The 24,825-nt window shown below is 43.5% G+C and overlaps 1 protein-coding gene across 1 annotated transcript; it reads right to left on the reverse strand.

The window, feature by feature from the left end:
• On the reverse strand, nucleotides 1-24,825 carry NLRP9 (NLR family pyrin domain containing 9). Its single transcript, NM_001024664.1, is given in 9 exon segments — nucleotides 1-341; nucleotides 1,712-1,882; nucleotides 2,661-2,831; nucleotides 5,321-5,491; nucleotides 7,840-8,010; nucleotides 9,263-9,430; nucleotides 14,823-14,984; nucleotides 20,201-21,764; nucleotides 24,546-24,825. Coding segments are annotated over 9 exon segments (2,991 nt in total). The 3' UTR covers nucleotides 1-208.

Below are 24,825 nucleotides of genomic sequence, written 5' to 3' on the forward strand. Positions count from 1 at the left end.
AGGATAGGAACTTTAATGGGAGGTAGAGGATTTAGGCACAGATAATCAACCCCACAATCGTATCACTACAATACTGTGAAGGAAGAGCTCCAAAATCATCAACTGGCCCTGATGAACCATTTACAGGACCGGGTGTGTCAGGAGGGGAGATGCCAAGGTGACCGAGGGGGACACCTTTGTGAGAAGATTACTTCAGGACACGCTCTTGTCAGACAAGTATACCCCTGCGTCTGCCCTCGTCATCAGTCCAGAGATGGTGTGAAATGATGAGGTTGGGGTTCATCTCTTCCACCTGCGTCAGCATCATCTTAATCTCCTCATCATATGAAGATATGTTCAGGCTGAGAAAATACAAAAAGAAAAGCTGTGTTGACTTGATACATGATTGCTGCCCTCTCTATACCCCAATGGCTAGTTCCCTTCACTCTTTCCTGGGAGAGTTGTACCAAGGATGCACAAAATCCTTCCTAGAGACTAGGTGAGTGAGCAAGAGGGGTGTGAACCATTTGTCCCTCCCCTGCAGGTCATCAGGGTCTTGGTAAATGGAAGGCACTCAGATGTTCATTCTATGGAAGTCAGCTACACACACTCTAAATGCAAACATAATGTTCCTCAAACTTATGGTTGCCAGAGGGGAAGGATGGAGGGAAGGGATAGTTTGGGAGTTTGGGATGGATATGTACACACCGCTATATTTAAAATGGAGAACCAACAAGGACCTACTGTAGAGCGCAGGGAACCCTGCTCAGTGCTACGTGGCAGTCTGGATGGGAGGGGAGTTTGGAGGCGGATGGGTACATGTACATGTATGGCTGAATCCCTTCACTGTTCACCTGAAACTATCACATTTGTTAATTGGCTGTACCCCAGTACAAAATACAAAGTTTAAAAGGAAAAAAAAAACATAATGTTCCAAACAATATTGACTCCTGCTCTTCAGGAAATGTACTTCTGTGCCACGACCCTGCTCTGTCCTTGATGGAAACCCTCCTGGCTCTGAGCTGCAGTTGCACTTTTTCAGGCAAATTAAGAGATGGTGTTTTTAGTAAAGGAGTCATTCTTGCCTGGAGGTGATTCTGGTTGTCAGGGGACATTTAACAATACCAGGAGCCTTTAAAAAAACTTCAGGTGATAGATACGATGGACATTCTTTTTTTAAAGTTAATTAAAATGTTACTGAGATATACCTGACATACAACACTGTGTAAGGTTAAGGTTGCAACATGTTGGTTTGATATGTTTATACACTGCAAAGTGCTTACCATCAGAGCGTTAGCTAGCTAGATCTCTACCACATCACACAATCTCTCTCTTTGGGTGGTGAGAACAATTAAAATCTTGTCTCAGCAATTTTGAAGGGTTTTTTTTTTTCTTGGTGCTGGAGGGGCATGTGGCTTTCAGGATCTCAGTTCCCTGACCAGAGATTGAAGCTGGGCCACAACAATGAAAGCACAGAAGCCTAATCACCAGACCACCATGGGAGTGCCTAAAGTCTGTATTTCTGGTCATCATCTCTCAAGGAGGTGCTCCAGGGAACAGAACGAGTGGGTTGAGACCAGAGACGCTCGACCAACATCCTTCGATGCACAGGACAGCCACCCCCAGCAAAGAAGTCTCCAGCCCATGTCAATGGTGCCAAGACTGCACAAACCTACGGTGGTCCCACCTCCCTCGGGGGTCACTCACCACCGAGGGAACAGCATCCACTCACCCGAGCAATTGCAGGCTGCACTCCAGACTGACCAAGGCTTCACACAGCACCGCCGCCCCATCATAGTCCAGGGTGATCCATTCCAGGTTCACGCAAGTCAGAGATTTGCAGGTGGTGAGAGCCGAGGCTAGGTCCTCACAAGAGGCAGGGCTGAGTTCGCAGGCCTCCAGCCTGCACAGGGGGACATACCAGCATGAGGTGGGCTGGCGTACACACCACCTCGAGGTGCCAAGGCCACGCTTCTGAGAAGAGACGTTCAGTCTGGACAAGTGGGTCTCAACTGGGGCACATGTGTGCCTGCAGACATCTGACACATGCGAGGAGTCCTGCTAGCCTCCCGTGGGTGGAGGGAGGCCAGAGTTACAGCGAAACCTCCCTCAATGCACAGGACAGCTCACTTCCCCACCCCAGCAAGAAATCACCCAGTCCCAGGGCTTCCCTGGTAGCTCAGTGGTGAAGAATACGCCTGCCAATGCAGGAGACACGGGTTCAATCCCTGGTCCAGGAAGATCCCACATGCCATGGAGCAACCAAGTCTGTGAGCCACAACTACTGAGCCTGTGCTATCGAGACTGGAATCCGCAACTGCTGAAGCCTGTGTGCCCTGCAGCCTGTGCTCCACAAGAGAAGCCACTGCAAAGAGAAGCCCATGCATCCCAAGTAAAGAGTGGGACCCGCTCGCCCCCACTGGCTGCAGTCAGAGAAAGCCCGTGCACAGCAATGAAGGCCCAGAGCAGCCAAATAAACAGATAAAACTATATATGAAAAACAAAACCACCAAGTCCCACAAGTCAGCCCGTGGCAAGCTGGAGCAAACCCTGGTTTCATGGCTGGCATTTATTGCTTCACTGCACTTGTTTCTAAACTTGCATCCTGTTCATCCCTTTCATTCTCCAGCTTCTCTTCTTCTTGAAATAGGTAAGCTTTCCCACCATCCATGGACACTCACCCAAGGTTCTCTAATTTACACTTAGGATGCTTCAAAGCTTTACATAACTGTTTGGCGCCAGCATCGTATATCTTATTGTTGCCTAGTTTCAGGGTTTTCAGTTTTTCACTGTGGATAAGAACAGTAGCGATGTCCACACAGCAAACAGAAGTGAAGTAGCAATTCATCAACCTAGAGGGAAAAAAAATACAAACGTATCTGACCCTGAGGTCCAATCAGAAATGGCTTCACTTATGCTCACTTATTCCTGTAAAGGAAGAAATACTCAAGTGTTCCTGAGATGACGACGATGGTGACAATGATGATGGATATGATACCAGAGACGACAACGAGACGATAGAGAAGACGGTGATGATGATGACAGATGAGAAAGACGATAGAGATGGCCATGATGATGACAGAGATGATGGAGACGACGACAGAGGTGATGATAGAGATGATGATGATAGAGATGACACAACGCAGCTCCTCCACTTTCTGCCCTCTGCCCGACCCTGGGCTCCCTGCACTCTCCTTCCTGCCCAGTCTCTCCCCTCTGTTCTTGCTGGTTCTAATGCTCTTTATCCAAGTATATGCCGAGTTATCCCCCTACTTCCTTCAAGTCTCTGTATACACAGCATGTTTTGGGAAGGACTTCACTGAATATCTCACATAATTTGATGTCTCCTGTGTATCTCCTGTCTCCAAGCTCACGGCTCCTCACAGTATTGTGCCCCACCCACACAGTATGCAAGTGTGTATACAGAACATACATGCATACATATGTACATACTGTAAATCTGATAAACGTGTATCTGTGTAGGCAAGCATGTGGACACATGTATAGACACATATACACACATATATGTCTGCTATGTACATATATGGAATACATATAGAGTGTGTATATGTGTGTCTATGTTCTCAAGCAGGAATGATTTTTGCTTCCTGCCCCCAGGCGACACTGGGCAGTGCCTGGGGACATTTTTTGGCTTGCCACACAGGGACAGGGAGCTACCACCATCCTACAGTGCACTGGACAGTCGCCCTCCCCAGGAAAAAACTGTCTCAGCCAAAATGTCAACAGTTGGCATGCTGTTGTTCTTGTTGTTTAGTTGCAAAGTTGTGTCCGATTCTTTGTGTCCCCGTGGACTGCAGCACACCAAGCTTCCCTGTCCTTCACTGTCTCCCAGAGTGTGCTCAAATTGTTGACATGTACACACTACCATATATCAAACAGACAACTAACAAAGACCTACTCTCCAGCACAGGGAACCACTCAGCGCTCTGTGGTGACCTGAGTGGGAAGGAAATCCAAGAGGGGATATATGCACACACTTAGCTGACTCACTTTTCTTACAGTAGGAAACAACACAACATTGTAAAGCAAATATACTATAATAAAAATTGAAAAAAAACAGATGAGTGGATAAAGTTGTGGTACATATATACAATGGAATATTACTCAGCCACAAAAAGGAACGCATTTGAGTCCATTGTAATTAGGTGGATGAACCTAGAGCCTGATATACAGAGTAAAGTAAGTCAGAAAGAGAAAAACAAGTATCAAATAATATATGCACATCTTAAGAATCTAGAAAAAACAGCACTGATGAGCCTATTTACAGAGAAGAAATGGAGATGCAGACGGAGACAATGGCCTGGTGGGCACAGTGGTGGGCACAAGGAGAGGATGGTAGGGAAAACTGACAAGGAAGCACTGACACATATAGACTGCTGCTGCTGCTACTGCTAAGTCACTTCAGTCGTGTCCGACTCTTTGCGACCCCAGAGACGGCAGCCCACCAGGCTCCTCTGTCCCTGGGATTCTCCAGGCAAGAACACCGGAGTGGGTTGCCATTTCCTTCTCCAATGCATCAGAGTGAAAAGTGAAAGTGAAGTCGCTCAGTCGTCTCCGACTCTTCAGCGATCCCAAGGACTGTAGCCCACCAGGCTCCTCCGTCCATGGGATTTTCCAGGCAAGAGTACTGGAGTGGGGTGCCATTGCCTTCTCCGACATATAGAGTGCCACGTATAAAACGGGCTTCCCTGGTGGCTCAGACGGGAAAAAATCTGCCTGCACTGCGGGAGACCTGGGTTCGATTGCTGGGTTGGGAAGATCCCCTGGAGGAGGGCATGACAACCCACTCCAATATTCTTGCCTGGAGAATCCCCATGGACAGAGGAGCCTGGCGGGCTACAGTGCATGGGGTTGCAAAGAGTTGGACACGACTGAGCGACTAAGCAAGCACAACATGTATAAATCAGATAGCTAGTGGGAAGCTGCTGTATAGCACAGGGAGCTCAGCCTGGCACTCTGTGATGACCAAGGTGGGTGGGATGAGGGGAAGAGGCTAAAGAGCAAGGAGATTATATATATAATTATGACTGATTCACATTGATGTATGGCAGAGACCACCACAATACTGTAAAGCAATTATTCTGCAATAAAAAAAATCAGTTTGAAGAGGTAGAGTAAAAAAAAAAAATAGACACATCTGTCAGCCAGGAAGCCCCAGAAGTATCAGGTGGGGTAACCATTGAGCCTTGCTTTTTTTTTTTTTTTTCCCTTTTTCAGAAGACTCCATGCTTTTCCTCTCTTCCTGTTCCTTTCCTGGGCTGCCAAGAGCCAAAAATCAAAATCAAACACTGACATTCAAACAAACCCCAGCCAGGCGTACCATAACTCCTGTAGGTTGCAGCTTGGGTGCTTCAGTGATTCACACAAAGTTGTCACTCCCTCATCTTTCAGGACGTTTGACCCCAGGTCGAGAAAAGTCAGGGATCTGTTGTACAGAAGGACTTGGGAGAGGTGGTCACAGGCTGCGGAGGAGAAGCAACAGTGCGACAATCTGCAAAGACACACACATCGTCCGTCAACCTGCGCAAGTTCTATGTTCTCGTTCACTCGCTCAGTCATGTCCTACTCTTTGCAACTCCACGGACTGTAGCCCTTCAGGTTCCTCTGTCCATGGGATTTCCCAGGCAAGAATACTGGAGTGGGTTGGCGTTTCCTCCTCCAGGGGGTCTTCCTGACCCAGGGATAGAAACCAAGTCTCCTGCACTGGCAAGCGGATTCTTCACCACTGCGCCACCTGGCAGGCCCACATAAGCTCGATAGGGTAATCTTTTCATGAAACTACATGTAAAAACTTTCTTGTACTCTGTGGTCATTTAGAAAAATAAGAAGATTAAAATGTGTAGCAGAGGTGACATCCCTGAGGGTACAGTGCATAGGAATCCACCTGCCAATGAAGGGGAGATAGGTTTGATCCCTGGTCCGGGAAGATCCCATATGCCTCGGAGCAATGAAGCCTGTGAGCCACAACTCCTGAGCCTGTGCTCGCAACAAGAGAAGCCACTGCTCACCGTCACTAGGGCCGTGAAGACCCAGCATGACCAAAACTAAATTTAAAAAAAAATTTTTAATGTGTAGCAAGGGGAATCTAAAAAGAAATGATACAAATGAACTTAGGTACAAAACAGAAAGAGACTCACAGACTTAGAGAAAGAACTATGGTCAGGTGGGAAGGGATAATCAGGGAGTTTGGGACAAACATGTACACACTGCTGTATTTAAAATGGAGAAACAACAAGGGCCTCCTGTAGAGCACAGGGAACACTATGGCAGCCTGGAAGGGAGGGGGGTTTGGGCAGAGAACGGATACATGTATATGTATGGCTGAGTCCCTTTGCTGTCCACCTGAAACTATCAGAACATTGCTAATCAGCAATAATCCAATACAAAATAAAAAGTTAAAAAAAGAAAATGTAAGACTTTAACGGTCACTTAATATAATCTCCAAATTTTCCATGACTCTACAATTATGCCTTCCCTAAATATCTCCACTTTCTGCCATTTTACGTTATACTGAATTAATACCTTGCATCAAAAATTTTAAGTTCTAAGGTTTGTTATAAATAGACTTTTCATATTTTTTTTTATTTATTAGTCAATTGACTTTACAAAAAACTCAATGCTTTCTATTATACTATAAATTTGCCCATTTTGCAGAATTCTGACCTAGTGGAATATATTTTTAAAATCTGCACATTTGTTTAAAATGGTATTATACATTTAAATACTAAAAATATTAACTATTTGGGGGAAAAAAAAAAGGTTGAACATTAGGGAGATGGGGTAAGGGCTATAAGAGAATTTTTGTGCTATTTTTCCAACTTTGTTCCAAGCCTAAAACTAGTTCAAAATAAAAAGCATAGAAATAGGTTGAACATTTTTTCTTTTAAAATTACTAGTGACTTTCTTGCATCTTCAGTAGTCTTTCATTTTTATGGAATAAAGATTCAAGTTTAAAAACAAAAAAAGTTAAATGATGTATTTTAAAGAACTCTTAGATAAATATATCCCACTTAAATTACCAGCTATTGAATACGCTTTAATTTTATTCACTGAATAATACCAGGCAAGATTTAATAGCCAAGTCCTTTCATCTTCCAATATGTAATTTCTTTTGTGCCTCTAAATATTTCTTGGTCTAAATCGTTATAGTTCAGAGTTTTCCCTTATTTTTTTTAATAGTTTGGTTTTAATGTTTAATGTTCCGGGAACTTATTTTAGTATTGACTTTTTTATAATCTAAAAAAAAATCATCTCAGTAATAATATTCTAGCCTTCTATTGTAAATGCCACTTTGTGTGTGCATGTAATACTTATGTCTATACACACACCTGTGTACACCACGCACACACACAAAAGCTTTGTTTCTAGCCTACTATTCACTTCCATACACTTGGGCGTGCTTGCTCCCTTCCCCCACTTTAAGGTATTCTTTTGAAATTAACACTAAGTTTCTCCTGTGGCCCCCCTGGGTAAATAGACAACCCTTTCTATTGCCACCGACAAAGAATCAGTTTGGTTTATAGAAACTCCAGGCAAGAAAGAGGTGGGGACACTGGGGGTGGGGAGGGGTCCAGTGATAACCGAGGACGTGTGAAGCCCCACACCTGCAAGTAATCAGATGAATCCCCCCACCAAGCACCCAGTATACCTACAGAAGCACCAACCGTCTTTTATGATAACCAGGGCACCAAGCTGGATGCTAAGGGCTCGTCTTGCGTCTCTAGAATTCATCAGTTCAACCCCAGGCTCCCCTGCGGGGCAAGCCCGCTCTGCTGGACCGTGGTGTGGGGGCGGTCCGCGGCCGTCCCCCGCGGGCTCCCCTCCCCGACACCGACTCACAGCAGCGCCTCCAGGGCACAGTCCGGGTTCTTCAGGGCCTCACACAGCACCAGCACCCCATCGTCCTTCAGGGCATTGTCGCACAAGGAGAGAAGATTCAGCTTCTTGTTGTGGACGAGAACAGAGGCGATGTCTTCGCAGGCTTCACCCGTGATGTCACACTTCCCCAGCCTGCGGGAGAGACGGGTGGTGGGGGGCCGCCGGGATGTTTACAGGGTGTCTGGGCAACTGGCCCTGGACCACATCAGGGCCCCCAATCCACACCTGCCAACTCCAGACTCTTTAAAAAGCAGAGGTAATTACACGATTCTCTGCATGAATCCCTGTTGCTTTCCACTCAAATTACAAATGCTTTCAAATTGTGGTGCTGGAGAAGACTCTGGAGAGTCCCTTGGACAGCAAGGAGGTCAAACCAGTCAGTCCTAAAGGAAATCAATCCTGAATAGTTATTGGAAGGACTGATTCTGAAGCTGAAGATCCAATACTTTGGCCACCTGATGTGAAGAGCCAACTCATTGGAAAAGACCTTGATGCTGGGAAAGATGGAAAGCAGGAAGAGAAGGGGGCAACAGAGGATGAGATGGTTGGATGGCATCACCGACTCAATGGACATGAGAGAGATAGTGAAGAATGGATCTGGGAGATAGTGAAGGACAGGGAAGCTTGGGGTGCTGTAGTTCATGGGGTCGCAAAGAGTCGGACACAAGTTAGCCACTGAACAACAACAACAAAGCAAGCCTGTATGTTCAAACAACTCTTATGCATGGACCCTTCCTCTCCCTCCTGATGAATCTTGATAGGTGAAATTAACCAAGTGCACGTGATCTGTCAGTCATATTACTGGTGGAGAGAAGAGTGTGTCTTCTTGGTGGATTTAACAAGTTGCTTTTGTTTATTGCTATTTCTACTACTTCTCTTTGTTCTTCCTGCTGAAAAAAAGACTGAGTCTGTTGAGAAATCCCCCAATGAGACTAAAGGCATCCCAGATAATTTTCAGGAGAAAGCAATGATTTGGGGGAAATTACTTTCCCTCTATCCTCTATTATCTGCCAGATTCCAAGATGACATTTGTGATCATCCACAAACCTTTCTCATTTTAAGTCTCTGTGACTGTCTTCAAGGGAAAAGAAATGGGAGTTATGGCTTTGGTAGGGTTGGTTGAGAGGAGAGTCAAGGAGCATCAGATAAGGCATCTGTGAGGTCATTCAAGTGAGCACAAAAGAAAAGATGGGACAGACCTTCTGAGAGGAAGCTTTGCCCTTGAGAACCCATCCATGCTCATCTTAGTAGGAGGTCTACTGATACTGAGATGGACGTGGTGAAACATGCGAGAGACCACGGCAGGAAGGGAGATAGGCGTGTTCAATCTGCCGAGTTCACACAGGGAAAAATCTACATCACAGAGGACAACCCCAAGACTTACATGAGTTCCTCTATGTTGCACATTGGGTGTTTCAGCGCCTCACACAGCTGCCTGGCATCCATATGGGAGAGGCTGCTGCCATAGAAGTTCAGGTGCTTCAAATGAGGGTTATGAAGAATGACCTTAAATAATTCTAGGCTATTTGCCAGATTCGAAGCAAAGTTACACCTACAAAAGAGGAAGAGACACAGTAACTCATGCAATGAAGTCCAAAGCAAGATACCTCTTACACAATTCTTCCTACTTGTCATGCTTAGGCTCCTAATACATTTTTTTTAATATCTGGTTTGTTATTGTTCAGTCACTAAGTCATGTCCAACCCTTTGCAACCCCATGGAATGCAGCACACCAGGTTCTCCTGTCCTTTACTATCTCCCAGAGTTTGCTCAAATTCATGTCCATTGAGTAGGTGATGCTATCAAACCATCTCATCCTCTGCCGCCCTCTTCTCCTTTTGTCTTCAATCTTTCCCAGCTTCAGAATTTTTTCCAATAATTTGGCTCTTCTGGTTGTGAATGTGTGTGTGCGTGCGTTAAGTCACTTCACTATGTCTGACTCTTTGCGACTCCACAGACTGTAGCCCACCAGGATCCTCTGTCCGTAGGATTCTCCAGGCAAGAATACTGGGGTGGGTTGCCATGACCTTCCTGTCCCAGGGATTGAACCAGTGTCTCTTATGTCTCCTGCACTGGCAGTCGGGTTCCTTACCAGTTGCACCATCTGGGAAGCCTTCTTCTGGTTATTCCTGCCTATGAATTCTTTCTGGGATCTTCGGACATCAGGTGCTTAGAGGTCTCCTGTTTCTGCCTAGTCCCTCCACTTCTGCATTCCACCACAGATATTATAAGGAAGCCAGACTGAGCCCATGTTAAATTCCAGGCACCATGTCTGTGCCTCCCTGCACTCCTATATCTGGCAATACCTCCCATGTCCAAACAAGATTGTCTTCCCCAAGGAAAAGATCACTTTGGTCTAAAATTTTTTAAGGGTTTTTTTAAAAAGGAAACAATTTTTTAAAGTTTTCTTTAAAAAAATAAAACAAATTAAAGAAAGATGGTATATGCCCTGGTTGGAGACCCAGGCTCCTGAGGTTGAGAAAACTGGATTCAAATATTTGTTTTTCTCCTGGATATTCTGAAGGTTGGGTAAATTAACTTAATGGTGAAGGTTCATCACAAAACAAGTAGATCATGATGGTTCAGAAATTACCATTTATTGCCCCCTCTGATAGAGGAATGGATAAAGAAGATGTGTTACGTTCCATATACATAATGGAATATTACTCAGCCATTAAAAAGAAATGAAATAATACCATCTGCAGCAACATGGATGGAGCCAGGGCATGTCATAACGAGTGAAGTCAGTCAGACAGAGAATGAGAAATACTGTATGACATCCCTTACATGTGGAATCTAAAAAGAAATGATACAAATGAACTTACTTACAAAATAGAAAGAGAGTCACAGACTTAAGAGAATGGACTTATGGTTGCCAGAGGGGAAGGGATAGTTAGGGACTTTGGGATGGACAGGTACACACTGCTATATTTAAAATGGATAACCAACAAGAACCTACTGTAGAGCACAAGGAACTCTGTTCAGTGTTATGTGGGAGCCTGGAGGGGAAGGGGCTTGGGGGAGAATGGATACCTGTATCTGTATGGCTAAGTCCCTTTGCTGTTCACCTAAAACTACCTCAATATTGTTAATCGTCTCTACCCCAACACAAAATAAAAAGTTCTTAAAAAAAAAAAAAAACTCTAGGTATGATGATAATTCATTTCTGTGTACGCTGAAGAGGAACTGTTTTCCTCATTTTGGAACCCCAGGGTCCTTGGAAGGACATGCACATTTTCTTTCACACCTTCACTCAGGTGGTTTCAGATACCTGGTCTCCTCCTTTACAGAGTCATCTGCCCCGTTTAAAATCAACAACCAATCTCTCAATTAGAAGACCACTGCTGCTGCTGCTGCTAAGTCGTTTCCAGTCGTTTCTGACTCTGTGCGACCCCATAGAGAGCATCTCACCAGGCTCCCCCATCCCTGGGATTCTCCAGGCAAGAACACTGGAGTGGGTTGCCATTTCCTTCTCCAACACATGAAAGTGAAAAGTGAACATGAAGTCACTCAGTCGTGTCCGACTCTTAGCGACCCCATGGACTGCAGCCTACCAGGCTCCTCCGTCCATGGGATTTTCCAGGCAAGAGTACTGGAGTGGGGTGCCATTGCCTTCTCCGTATAAGACCACTAGTCCTCGTTTTTCAATAAACTGTATATACTGGAGAAGACTCTCGAGAGTCCAAGGAGATCAAACCAGTCAGTCCTAAAGGAAATCAGTCCTGAATATTCACTGGAAGGACTGATGCTGAAGCTGAAGCTCCAATACTTTGGCCACCTGATGTGAAAAGCCGATTCATTGGAAAAGACCTTGATGCTGGGAAAGATGGAAGGCAGGAGGAGAAGGGGACGACAGAGGATGAGATGATTGGATGGCATCACCGACTCAATGGACATGAGTTTGAGCAAACTCCGGGAGATAGTGAAGGACAGGGGAGCCTGGCATGCTGCAGTCCATGGGGTCTCAAAGAGTTGGACGCGACTTTGTGACTGAACAACAACTGAACTGATGTATGAGCAAGTCAGTCCCCTACTTTATTTTTGGCAGAGCTTCCAGAAGAAATAAAACAACAACACTGTGATGAGGTCCATTTTTTACTATGCATGCAGGATCTAGAGCAATTCATTTATAAGTCCATTTCTTTCTGTGAAATGAATAAACCACTTCCAGAATGCAAGGATCCATACATTCATTCGACCTCAGTTTAAAGAGCGCCTGGAAAACTCAGTATTTTGCTGGCTGCTGGAGACATCAGGGTAAACAAGAGAGAGATCTTTTCCCTCTTCATGGTGAATTAGTCAGAGAAACACTGTGTCTCAAGACCACCCCCAGCTGTGGTGGGTTCCTAGACTCACAAGTTTTGGTATATAGCAAGAAGTGACACTTAAGCTGAAGGAGGAGTTAAATTTAGCTTGAAAGTGATAAGTTTGCGGGGTTGAAAACAACAGGATGGCATAGGGCAATCCAAGTTACTCAAAGTATCAGAGAAGGCCATCATCAAAAAATCTGCAAATAATCAATGCTGGAGAGGCTGTGGAGAGAAGGGAGTCCTCGGCCACCTCATGAGAAGAGTTGACTCACTGGAAAAGACTCTGATGCTGGGAAGGATTGGGGGCAGGAGAAAAAGGGGACGACAGAGGATGAGATGGCTGGATGGCATCACCGACTCAATGGACGTGAGTTTGAGTGAACTCTGGGAGTTGGTGATGGACAGGGAGGCCTGGCGTGCTGCAATTCATGGGGTTGCAAAGAGTCGGACACGATTGAGTGACTGAACTGAACTGAACGAAGGAGAACAGAATGGAGATTTTAGGTTTTAACCTAAAAACAGAGCTACCATATGATCCAGCAATTCCACTCCTGGGTATGCATCCACAGAAAACCATAATTTGAAAAGGCACAAATACCCCAGTGTTCATAGCAGCAGTATTCACAATAGCCAAGACATGAAAGCAACCTAAATGTCCATCAACAGATGAACGGATAAAGACGACGTGGTCCATATATACAATGGAATACTACTCAGCCGTAAAAAGAAGGAAATCATGCCTTTGCAGCAACATGGATGGGCCTAGAGATGATCACACTAAGCAGTGAGACAGAGAAAGACAAATACCACATGACAGCACTCATATGTGGAATCTTTTAAAAAAAAATGATACAAAGAAACTTAATAGCAAAGCAGGAACAGGCTCACAGACTTCAAAAACAAATTTATGGTTACCAAAGGGGAAAGGTCGGGGGGGGGGGGTGGATAAATTAGGAGTTTGAGATTAACACAAACGCACTCCTGTTTACAAAACAGATAACCAACAAGGACCCTCTGTGTAGCACAGGGAACTCTACTCAGTACTCTGTGATGATCTGTATGGGAAAAGCATCTGAAAAGAGTGGATACATGTATGTGTGCCTGTGTGCTAAGTTGCTTCACTCCGGTCCAACTCTTTGTGGCCCCAGGGGCTGTAGCCCGCCAGGCTCCTCTGCCCATGGGATTCTCCAGGCAAGAATACTGGAGTGGGGTGCCATGCCCTCCTCAAGGGATCTTCCCAACCCAGGGATCGAACCTGAGTCTCTTACGTCTCCTGCATTGGCACACAGGTTCTTCACCACTAGCAGCACCTGGGAAGCCAAGATATATGTATATGCATGTATGTGTGCATGTACGTATATATGTGTGTGTGTGTGTGTGTATATATATTTAACTAATTTTGCTGTGCACCTAAACTAACACAACAATGTGAATCAACTACAGTTCAATATAATATAAAAGTTAAATTTGAAAAATTACACAGAAAAAAGTACAATTCTGTACATAAAGGCAGGCTCTCCATTAGAGAAACATCTCCTCTCCTTGACTTCTTAGCTGTCATAAAAAGCAGTCTTTCCACCATAGAAAGAAAAGCATCAGGGAATTACTGTGATCTTCACTATGCTTCTGGTATTTGTTTTGTAAAAAGGTCATGACAAAATTGTTATAAGGATTATAAGACAGAGATGGTGTATATAAAGCAACCAGCTCAGGGCCTAAGAATTGTTCTATACACACTACCCATTCTATGCTATTCTTATTATTTCTCTCTCTTATGAACTTAAGGCTCTTTTACCACCTGTCCTCAGCACCTTCCTCCACCATTTCCTGGGAAACATCTATTCTCAATCCATCGGCATCCAAGCAAACATCACCAGCTACCAGGACTATCTGCTCTTGGGCTCCCCAAGCAAGTTTTATGTCACAGTTAAAACATGTGTGACAGAGAAACTGAAATGGGGGCCTCAGTGCAAACACACCACTAGACCAAAACACACAGTTGAGTCACCCAGAGGTAACACCAAGTTCCCCAAAATGCCAATTCTGCTTCTGAAACAAAACAAGATTTCTCTGGGCTTCCCATGTGGCTCAGTGGTAAAGAACCTGCCTGCCAATGCAGGAGACGCAGGTTCAATCCCTGGGTCGGGAAGACCCCTGAAGGAGGGCACAGCAACCCACTCCAGTGGGTTGCCTGGAGAATCTCATGGACAGAGGAGCCTGGCAGCAGGCTACAGTCCGCGGGCTCGCAGAGTCAGACACAACTGAGTGACTAAACAGCAACAAGATTTTTCCAAGTCAGCATGAACTCCACAGCTAATCGTCTGCACACAAGTGAGGTGATGCCGTGGGAAGGAAGGTCTAATTCTAGGGACCACTCACAGCAGAAAAAAGGAAAATCTGTCCTTTCTCACCCAGGCTCTGTAACCTGGCAACCAAGCTTCTTGAGCGAATGTCTTCAAGTCTTCCTGTTTGCCCAGTTTGTGTCTCACTCAGTGAAACATCTTAAATCAAGAAAAGCGCTCAGAATTTGCTTTTGACACATGGGATTGTAGCTCGGGTTTTCAAAAGAAAACAGAGTGGGAAAAAAATGACACCCTGCTACTGACTTAAAGAACAGGTGAAGATCCAACTTACACGAACTTGCGGAGTTTACAGACGGGTTGAGATAGCGTCCTGCAGAGAACAGCCAGAGAGGGCTCATCGAACCGACAGTTATCCAGATTTAGTATCTCGAAGTCCTCGCTGGCAGTGAATGCTGAGCACACATCCCGCCAGAGGGTGAGCTTCTCGATGGTGCTGTGGGAAGACAAATACCATGATTCTTCCATGGCTCCACTCAACTCACTCCTTAAACCGCTAAAAATAGGGCTTCCATCCCTGATGGCTCAGTGGTCAAGAATCGCCAATGCAAGAGACACAAGTTTGATCCCAGATCTGGGAAGATCACGTGCCTTGGGGCAACTAAGCCCGTGTGCCATGACTACTAAGTCTGAGCTACTGAGCCCACGTGCTCTAGAGCCTCTGCTCTGCAACAAGAGAAGCCACTGCAATGAGAAGCCCGCACACTTCAACTAGAGAGGAGCCCCTGCTTACTACAATGAGAGAAAGCCTGCGGGCAGCAAACAAGGACCCAGCAAAGCCAAAAATAAACAAATTAATTTTTTTATAAAGCCAAAAATAGAGTTGCCATACAATCCAGCAATTTCACTCCTGGGCACATATCTGGAGAAAACCAGATATACTCAAAAGGATACATGCACTCCTATGTTCACCACAGCACTGTTAACAATAGCCAAGACATGGAAGCAACGAAAATGTCCATCAACAGATGAATGGATGAAGATGTAGTGTATATACATATACACAGATACACACAATGGAATATTACTCAGCCATTAAAAAAGAATGAAATAAGGCCGTTTGCAGCAACATGGACAGACATGGAGATTACCAAAGTAAGTGAAGTAAGTCAGGCAAGAGGAGGGCAAATATCATGGGATATTGCTTGTATGCAGAATCTAAAATAATACAAATGAACTTATTTACAAAACAGAAACAGACTTCAAAAACAAACTTACTGCTACCAAAGGGGAAATGTAGGGGGGGAGATAAATAAGGAATTTGGGATTGACACATATACACTACTATATATGTTTGTTCATTTGTTTTATCTTTTTGATTCCACATATAAGTGAAATTGTACAGTTCTTATCTTTCTCTGATTTACTTCACTAAGCATAATATCCTACAGATCCATCCATGCTGTCATAATTGGCAAGATATCAACTTTATGGCTGAGTAATATTCTATCTATCTATATCACATCTTTTTAAATTTATTTTTTAAGTAAAAGATAATTGCATTACAGAATTTGGTTGTTTTCCGTCAAACCTCAACATGAATCAGCCATAGGTCCCCTCCCTCTTGAACCTCCGTCCCATCTCCCTCCCCATCTCCCCCCTCTAGGTTGGTACAGAGACCCTGTTTGAGTTCCCTGAGACCTACAGAAAATTCACAAATTGGCTATCTATTTTACATATGGTAATATAAGTTTCCATGTAACTCTCTCCATACATCTCACCCTCTCCTCCCCACCCCCGTGTCCATAAGTCTGTCCCTTATTGTCTGTTTCTCCATTGCTGTCCTGCAAATAAATTCTTTGGTACTGTCTTTCTAGATTCCATATATATGTGTTAGTATACATACATATATATATCACATCTTCTTTATTCATTCATCTGTTGATGGACACCTAAGTTCTTTCCATACCTTAATAAGGCTGCTACGAACATTAGGGTAGATACAAAAGTCCTCATTATGGGCAAAATAATCTGTAACTATGTATGATGACAGATGTTAACTGGTCCTCAGATGGTAAAGAATCTGTCTGCAATGCGGGAGACCTGGGTTCAATCCATGGGTCAGGAAGTTCCCCTGGAGAAGGGAATGGCAACCCACCCCAGTATTTTTGCTTGGAAAATTCCATGGGCCAGAGGAGCCTGGCACGCTGCAGTCCATGGGATTGCAAAGAACTGGACACAACTGAGTGACTAACACTTTCACTTTTCATGTATGGTAAAAGATATTAACTAGACTTACTGTGGTGACCATTTCACTATATATACAAATATTAAAAATTATGCTGCATACTTGAATCCAATATAATGTTGCGTGTCAATTATACATTTTTTGGCCGTGCCACACAGCACATGGGATCTTAGTTCCCCAGTCAGGGATCAAACCCATGTCCCCTGCAATGGAAGCATGGAGTCTTAACCACCAGACCACTAGGGAAGTCCCTCAACTATACATTAATTTTTTTTAATGACAATGAAAGATGGTATGTGTTTGAGAGCTAAAGTGTGAGCTGGGAGCCTGAGCCTAATGAAAGAATGCAAGTTAAAATCAGCCCAGGGATGCAAGGATTCTTCAATATTCACAAATCAATCAATGTAATACACCACATTAACAAATTGAAAGAGAAAAACCATATGATTAGCAATAGATGCAGAGAAAGCCTTTGACAAAATTCAACATCCATTTATGATTAAAAACCTTCCAGAAAGCAGGCATAGAAGGAACATACCTCGATATAATAAAAGCCATATATGATAAGCCCACAGCAAACATTATCCTCAATGGTGAAAAACTGAAAGCATTTTCCCTAAAGTCAGGAACAAGACAAGGGTGCCCACTCTCACCACTACTATTCAACATAGTTTTGGAAGTTTTAGCCACAGCAATCAAAGAAGAAAAAGAAATAAAAGGAATCCAGATTAGAAAAGAAAAAGTAAAACTCTGTTTTCAGATGACATGATCCTCTACATAGAAAACCCTAAGGACACCATCAGAAAATTACTAGAGCTAATCAATGAATATAGTAAAGTTTCAGGGTATAAAATTAATACACAGAAATTCCTATACACTAACAATGAGAAAACAAAGAGAAATTAAGGAAACAATTCCTTTTACCATTGCAACGAAAAGAATAAAATACCTAGGAATAAATCTACCTAAAGAAACAAAAGACCTATATATAGAAAACTATAAAACACTGACGAAAGAAATCAAAGATGACACAAATAGATGGAGAAATATACCATGTTCTTGGATCAGAAGAATCAATATAGTGAAAGTGAGTATACTACCCAAAGCAATCTATAGATTCAATGCAACCCCTATCAAGCTACCAACGATATTTTTCACAGAACTAGAACAAATACTTTCACAATTTGTATAGAAATATAAAAAACCTTGAATAGCCAAAGCAATCTTGAGAAAGAAGAATGGAACTGGAGGAATCAACCTGCCTGACTTCAGGCTATATTACAAAGCTACAGTCATCAAGACAGTATGGTACTGGCACAAAGACAGAAATACAGGTCAATGGAACAAAATAGAAAGCCCAGAGATAAATCCACATACCTATAGACACCGTATCTTTGACAAAGGAGGCAAGAATATACAATGGAGAAAAGATAATCTCTTTAACAAGTGGTGCTGGGAAAACTGGTCAACCACTGTAAAAGAATGAAACTAGAACACTTTCTAACACCATACACAAAAATAAACTCAAAATGGATTAAAGATCTAAACGTAAGACCAGAAACTATAAAACTCCTAGAGGAAAACATAGGCAAAACCCTCTCTGACATAAATCACAGTAGGATCCTCTATGACCCACCTCCAAGAGTAATGGAAATAAAAGCAAAAATAAACAAATGGGACCTAATTAGACTTAAAAGCTTTTGCACAACGAAGGACACTATAAGCAAGGTGAAAAGACAGCCTTCAGAATGGGAGAAAATAATAGCAAATGAAGCAGCTGACAAAGAATTAATCTCAAAAATATATGAGCAGCTCCTGCAGCTCAATTCCAGAAAAATAAATGACCCAATCAAAAAATGGGCCAAAGAACTAGACAGACAGTTCTCCAAAGAAGACATACAGATGGCTAACAAACACATGAAAAGATGCTTAACATCACTCATTATCAGAGAAATGCAAATCAAAACCACAATGAGGTACTACTTCACACCAGTCAGAATGGCTACGATCCAAAAGTCTACAAACAATAAATGCTGGAGAGAGTGTGGAGAAAAGGGAACCCTCTTACACTGTTGGTGGGAATGCAAACTAGTACAGCCACTATGGAGAACAGTGTGGAGATTCCTTAAAAAACTGGAAATAGAACTCCCATATGACCCAGCAATCCCACTGCTGGGCATACACACTGAGGAAACCAGAAGTGAAAGAGACATGTGTACCCCAATGTTCATTGCAGCACTGGTTGTAATAGCCAGGACATGGAAGCAACCTAGATGTCCATCAGCAGACGAACGGATAAGAAAGCTGTGGTACATATACACAATGGAGTATTACTCAGCTATTAAAAAGAATGCATTTGAATCAGTTCTAATGAGGTGGATGAAACCCGAGCCTATTATACAGAGTGAAGTAAACCAGAAAGAAAAACACCAATACAGTGTACTGATACATATATATTGAATTTAGAAAGATGGTAATGATGACCCTATATGCAAGACAACAAAAGAGACACAGATGTAAAGAACAGACTTTCAGACTCTGTGGGAGAAGGCGAGGGTGGGTTGATGAAAGAATAGCATTGAAACATGTATATTATCATATGTGAAACAGATTGCCAGTCCAGGTTCGATGCATGAGACAGGGTGCTCAAGGCTGGTGCACTGGGATGACCCTGAGGGATGGATGGGGAGGGAGACGGGAGGGGGGTTCAGGATGGGGAACACATGTACACCCATGGCTGATTCATGTCAATGTATGGCAAAAACCACTACAATATTGTAAGGTAATTAGCCTCCAATTAAAATCAATAAATCAATTTTTAAAAAATAAATAAAATCAGCAAAGAGAAAAGACACATTGGCAAAATCTGGAGGAAATCAGGCACAATCTTCTAAGTGTGCCTTCCCAGTGGAATTATCAGGATATGCTAAAATGCTATGGGGCGGGGTAGGGAGAAGCATTGTTCTGGCAACAATAAAAACTGCTTACCTTTCAACCTGACATTGGCCCTATGAAGATGCTGACCCCTATTTATACAGATGGAAAAACTGAAGACTTACAGTTCATGGTCACAACACTAGCAAATAGCAGTGCAAGGACTCTAACCAATGTCTCTTTGACTACAAAAGTCACGTTTTTTAAGTACAGAAGTACAGTGTTTTATGAAATACCCATTGGGGGCTGGAAAGAAAATGAAAAGTGAGACTGTTAGTCACTCAGCTGTGTCTGACTCTGCAACCCCATGGACTGTAGCCCACCAGGTTCCTCTGTCCATGGAATTTCCCAGGCAAGAATATTACAGTTGGTTGCCATTCCCTTCTCCAGGGGATTGTCCCACCCAGGGATTGAACCCCGGTCTCCTGCACTACAGGTGGATTCTTTACCATCTGAGCTACCAGGGAAGCCTATCTGGGACTGGCACAAATCTGGCACGTAGGAGAGAGGGAATTAATACATGGACTTACTTTGAGATGCATCCAGACTCATCTGGGAAGACATGTTCCATACACAGGTGAAATTTCTGCAGACTATGGCAATGTCTCAGACAGGCTGCACATATTATCAGTTCCTCTTTGGTACCAATATAAATGTCAATGTCTTTGAAGAAATTCACCACTTGGGCTACAAATTCTGGGTCCTGGGTCTCAAACAAACAATTGAATAATGCCTGGAAACTCATCATGACATTATTGGGGTCACACTGACTTAAAGTGTCAAGACTTTGCGTTATTTCCTGCTTTATCTCTTTAGACAGTGGAAAACCAAAGGACGTCTCCAGCCTGTGGGTCATCCTTTCAGTTGAGAACACAAACAGGAATACCGCTGTCCAGGACAAGCGGGAGTAGTGTTCGCTCACGGCCCTGGTGATGAGCTGGGTCACATTTCCAATGACCGAGTGAGGTGGGTCCTTGGGTCGTGTGAACATGTAGAACATGGCGGCACAAAATTCTTGGATACAGGTATGGATGAAGGCAAGGCAGTCACCACTCCTGTGAAGAAGTTTCATATCTAACCACATCGAGGTGTCCGATTCGGACACCCCGTTCCTCCTGAGGTCCTCAGGGCAAAACAGGAACGTGCAAGTCCACATACCCTCGGCAGCCAAGGTACACAGGCTTTTCAGACGGGCTCTTCTCTGCTTCAGTGGACAGGTCTCACTTCCTGATCTGAATACTTTCGTGAAGAAAGACACGTACAAACCAGTGATGGTTTCAGAGTCCAGCTCCAGGTCTTCTCCTTTCTCCAGCTGACACTTCAAGCTGGTACAGACCAGCCAACAGAGAAAGGGGCTCTGGCACAAGACGAAGAGTGAGCTCTTCTCCCTCACAAAACTGAAGGCTCTCGAGGATGCATCCTTCTCCTGGAAGTAATGAGAGAAATACAGTTTCCTTTGGTGCTCAGAGAACCCCAAGAGAAAGATGCATTTCATGTGCTTCAATAAGGAGTAGTTTTTTCTCATCCCCATCTTGCTGAGTGCAAGGAGCAGAGAGCATTCTGGGAGCATCTGTTTCTGCAGCAGGCTCTGCAGGACAACCTGCATGGACTGTGGCTGCTCCCAGTCTTCACAGAGGTCAGCGTTGCAATCCAAGTCAAACTTCAGTTCCTCCATGCCATCCAAGATAAAGAGGATTCTCTCTGGCTGGGAAAAGATGTCTTCAATGGGCTCTGAAGACTCAGGCCAGTCCCTGGAGAGCAGCTCCACCAGGCTCATGTCCGTCACACCATTCATTTCACGGCCTGTGAGGAAGAAGACGAACGAGAACCTGTCCCTCCATAGGTTTCCCTTGGCCCACTCCAGCATCACTTTTCTCAGAAAGGTTGTTTTTCCAATCCCTTCAGGACCGTGCAAGACCACAGTGGGTGAGGACTCTCCAGGCTTGAAGGCATCAAGGTAGACAGTGCTCAGGAGTTCGTACTCAATCTTTGTGGTCTCTTCGTAGAAATCTTCAGGAACCAGAAGGCAGGGCTCCTTCTCCCATAGGACTTGGAATTTCTGCTTCATGTGGCTTCTATATGGGTTTATCTTCTCTGAATTAACAGGGACAGAAGAGAAGACAATTAAAAAAAATACACCCCATATTTGGTACTGAGAACAAACCCTATGGATTTACTCAAACATATGCGCAAAGACTGATGTATGCCCATGGGGGACCAGGCTCATAAACTTTGGGGTTTTTTCTTATTTATTTTTATTAAAGTATAGTTGATGTACAATGTTGTTCATTCCTATTGTATAGCAAACTGATTCGGTTATACTTATATATTCATTCTTTTTTAATATTCTTTTCCATTATGGCTTATAGGATTTTTTTAATTAAAGGGTAATTACTTTATAATGTTGTGTTATTTCATGCTGTACAACAATGTGAATTAGTTATATGTTCTATGTCTCCTGCTTTGGCAGGTGGGTTCTTTGCTGTGGAGCCATCATGGAATCCCTAAATACGTGGGTCATCACAGAGCACCAAACTGAGCTCCTCGCGCTACACAGCAGCTTCCCACTAGCTGTCTGTTTTACACATGGTGGTGTGTATATGTCAGTACTACTCTTTCAATTCATCCCGCCCTCACCTTCTCCCAATGTGTCCTAAGAACCTAGGAATAAAACTATCACACGGCCCAGAAATCCCACTGCTGGGCATAGACCTAGACAAAAACATAATCCCCCCAAAAAAATCTACCCCAGATTTTACACAGAATATGAACACCTGAGGATTACATTTCAAACTAGAAGAACACCATCTGCACAGTCAAGAATTCATAAGCACTGCTATTTAGGGATTCCATGATGGCTTAGCAGCAAAGAACCCACCTGCCAATGCAGGAGACATGGTCAATCCCTGGGTCAGAAAGACACTCTGGAGAAGGAAATGGCAACCCACTTCAGTACTCTTGCCTGGAGAATTCCATGGACAGAGGAGCCTGGTAGGCTATGGTACATGGGGTCCCTACGAGTCAGACACAACTGAACATGTATAAAACAGATAACCAGCAAGGACCTACTGCATAGCACAGGAAACTTTACTCATTACTTTGTAATAACTTCTAAAGGAAAAGAATATGAAATATATATACCTTATATAATTTATGTACTATATAATATTTATGTATATTGTGCATTATAATACATAATATATAAATTATATGTCAGAAAGATCCCCTGGAGAAAGAAATGGCAACCCACTCCAGTTTTTGTTGGCTGGGAAATCCCATGTTCAGAGGAGCCTGAAGGGCTACAGTCTATGGGGTTGCAAAGAATCAGACACAATTTGGCGACTAAACAACAACAAATGATTACTAACATATTTAATGTATAATATAAATTATATATTACATGGCTATACATCTGAAACTAACACAACATTCTAACATTATAAATCAACAATAATTCCTTTTAAGAAATCATAATAAAGCCATGAAAACAGATAAAAGAGAACCTTGAGAGCAGAAAAATAAAATCTAAAGAAATGTTGGAAGAGTTTCCATGTTCATGAACTCCAATTTAAGATCAAACACTCACTCAAAAATAAATTTAAATATATGTGTGTATATATATACAAAGAGAAAAAAATTAATGAGTGATTTGTCTGGTATTTTGTCACTTTGTTTGCCAGGATTTACAATTCAACTGATCTTATTCTCTGAGGGAAAAAAAAATAGCGTACTCTCCCAAAGGAGGATGTAAAGCCCTTCAGTGAGTCAAAAATAACTGGTCCTGAATCAGATGTGTCCCTTTTGGATACGTCATCTAACATGCGGGGACACTGTTAGGTCTGCATTTTTCTCATTTGCAAACCTCAGAGTCATGGTAAAAATGAAACGACATCACACATGAAAAGCGCTTCCTGTGGGAGCGGGGGCATCTGCTATCTCCTCATCTTAGGATTCTGCCTAGTTTCTTGTGCAAGTCTGGTGAAAAAGATGTGACCTGAATGGGGAAAGAACTTTTAAAAGAGTGGACACATGTACATGTATAACTGAGTCACTGTGCTGTACAGCAGACAATAACACAACACTGCAAGTCAACTCTACTCCAATAAAAAAATATTTAATCAAAAGAAAGGTGGAGAGGGTGGCACAAATGGAGAGAGTAGCATGGAAACATTCCAGGTGTAAAACAGATAGCCAGTGGGAATTTGCTGTGTGATGCAGGGAACTCAAACTGGGTCTGTGTGACAACCCAGAGGGGTGGGATGAGGTGGGAGGTGGTAGGGAGGCTCAAGAAGAAGGGGACACGGGTATACCTATGGCTGATGCACATTGATGTATGGCAGAAACCAACACAGTACTGTCGAGCAATTATCCTTCAATTAAAAAATAAAAATTTTTAAAAATTATTAAAAAAAAAAAAAGAGTGGGTTAGAAGCATCATGAAATTCCATCTCAGCAGTCCTGGTGACACAGATACTAAGCCCCAGGTGCTCAGTCGTGTCCGACTCTTTGCAACCCCGTGAGCCCACCAGGCTCCTCTCTGTCCATGGGATTCTCCAGGCAAGAATACTGGAGTGGGTTGCCATTTCCTTCTCCAGGGGATCTTTTAAACTAGCATTGACTCAGCTTGGAACAGAAAAATGAGGAGAAGACACTTAGATGAATGGTCTGAGGACATTATTCATCCACTCTGGCCCATGAATGACCAGAGCTGGCTTGAAATTCTACTATTTCCAAGGGTCCTACTGACCTGTAACACATTCTCAACAAATGGAGGCATGGCCACTAACTCAGTAATGAAGTGACCTTCATTAGAAGCTCCCAGTAAACCAGCCACCCCCGTGGGTCCCTGCTCCCCATCCCTCCCAGGACACTTACGTCGGATCTCGTTCCGAGCCTTCCTCCAGAGATCATCCCGACTGATCTGAAGAAACAGATTCAGGGTCACGTCCCAGGCTAGTTTTCCTGGGTAATGCTTGCTCAACAGCTTTGACACATTTTCTCGTGAAGCCTTCTTTAGTTCGGTCCACGGGATGGGCTTGAGTTTCAATTTCAGAGGTTCTTGCTTGAGGAGCTCCTTAAATTTCCAGAACTCTTCCTTTTTGAGCTCCTCCAGGTACCACAACAAGCCAAAGTCAGAAAAAAAAGATTCGGCCAT

Source organism: Bos taurus, chromosome 18 (genome assembly GCF_002263795.3).
Source record: "Bos taurus isolate L1 Dominette 01449 registration number 42190680 breed Hereford chromosome 18, ARS-UCD2.0, whole genome shotgun sequence".
NCBI lineage: Eukaryota > Metazoa > Chordata > Mammalia > Artiodactyla > Bovidae > Bos > Bos taurus.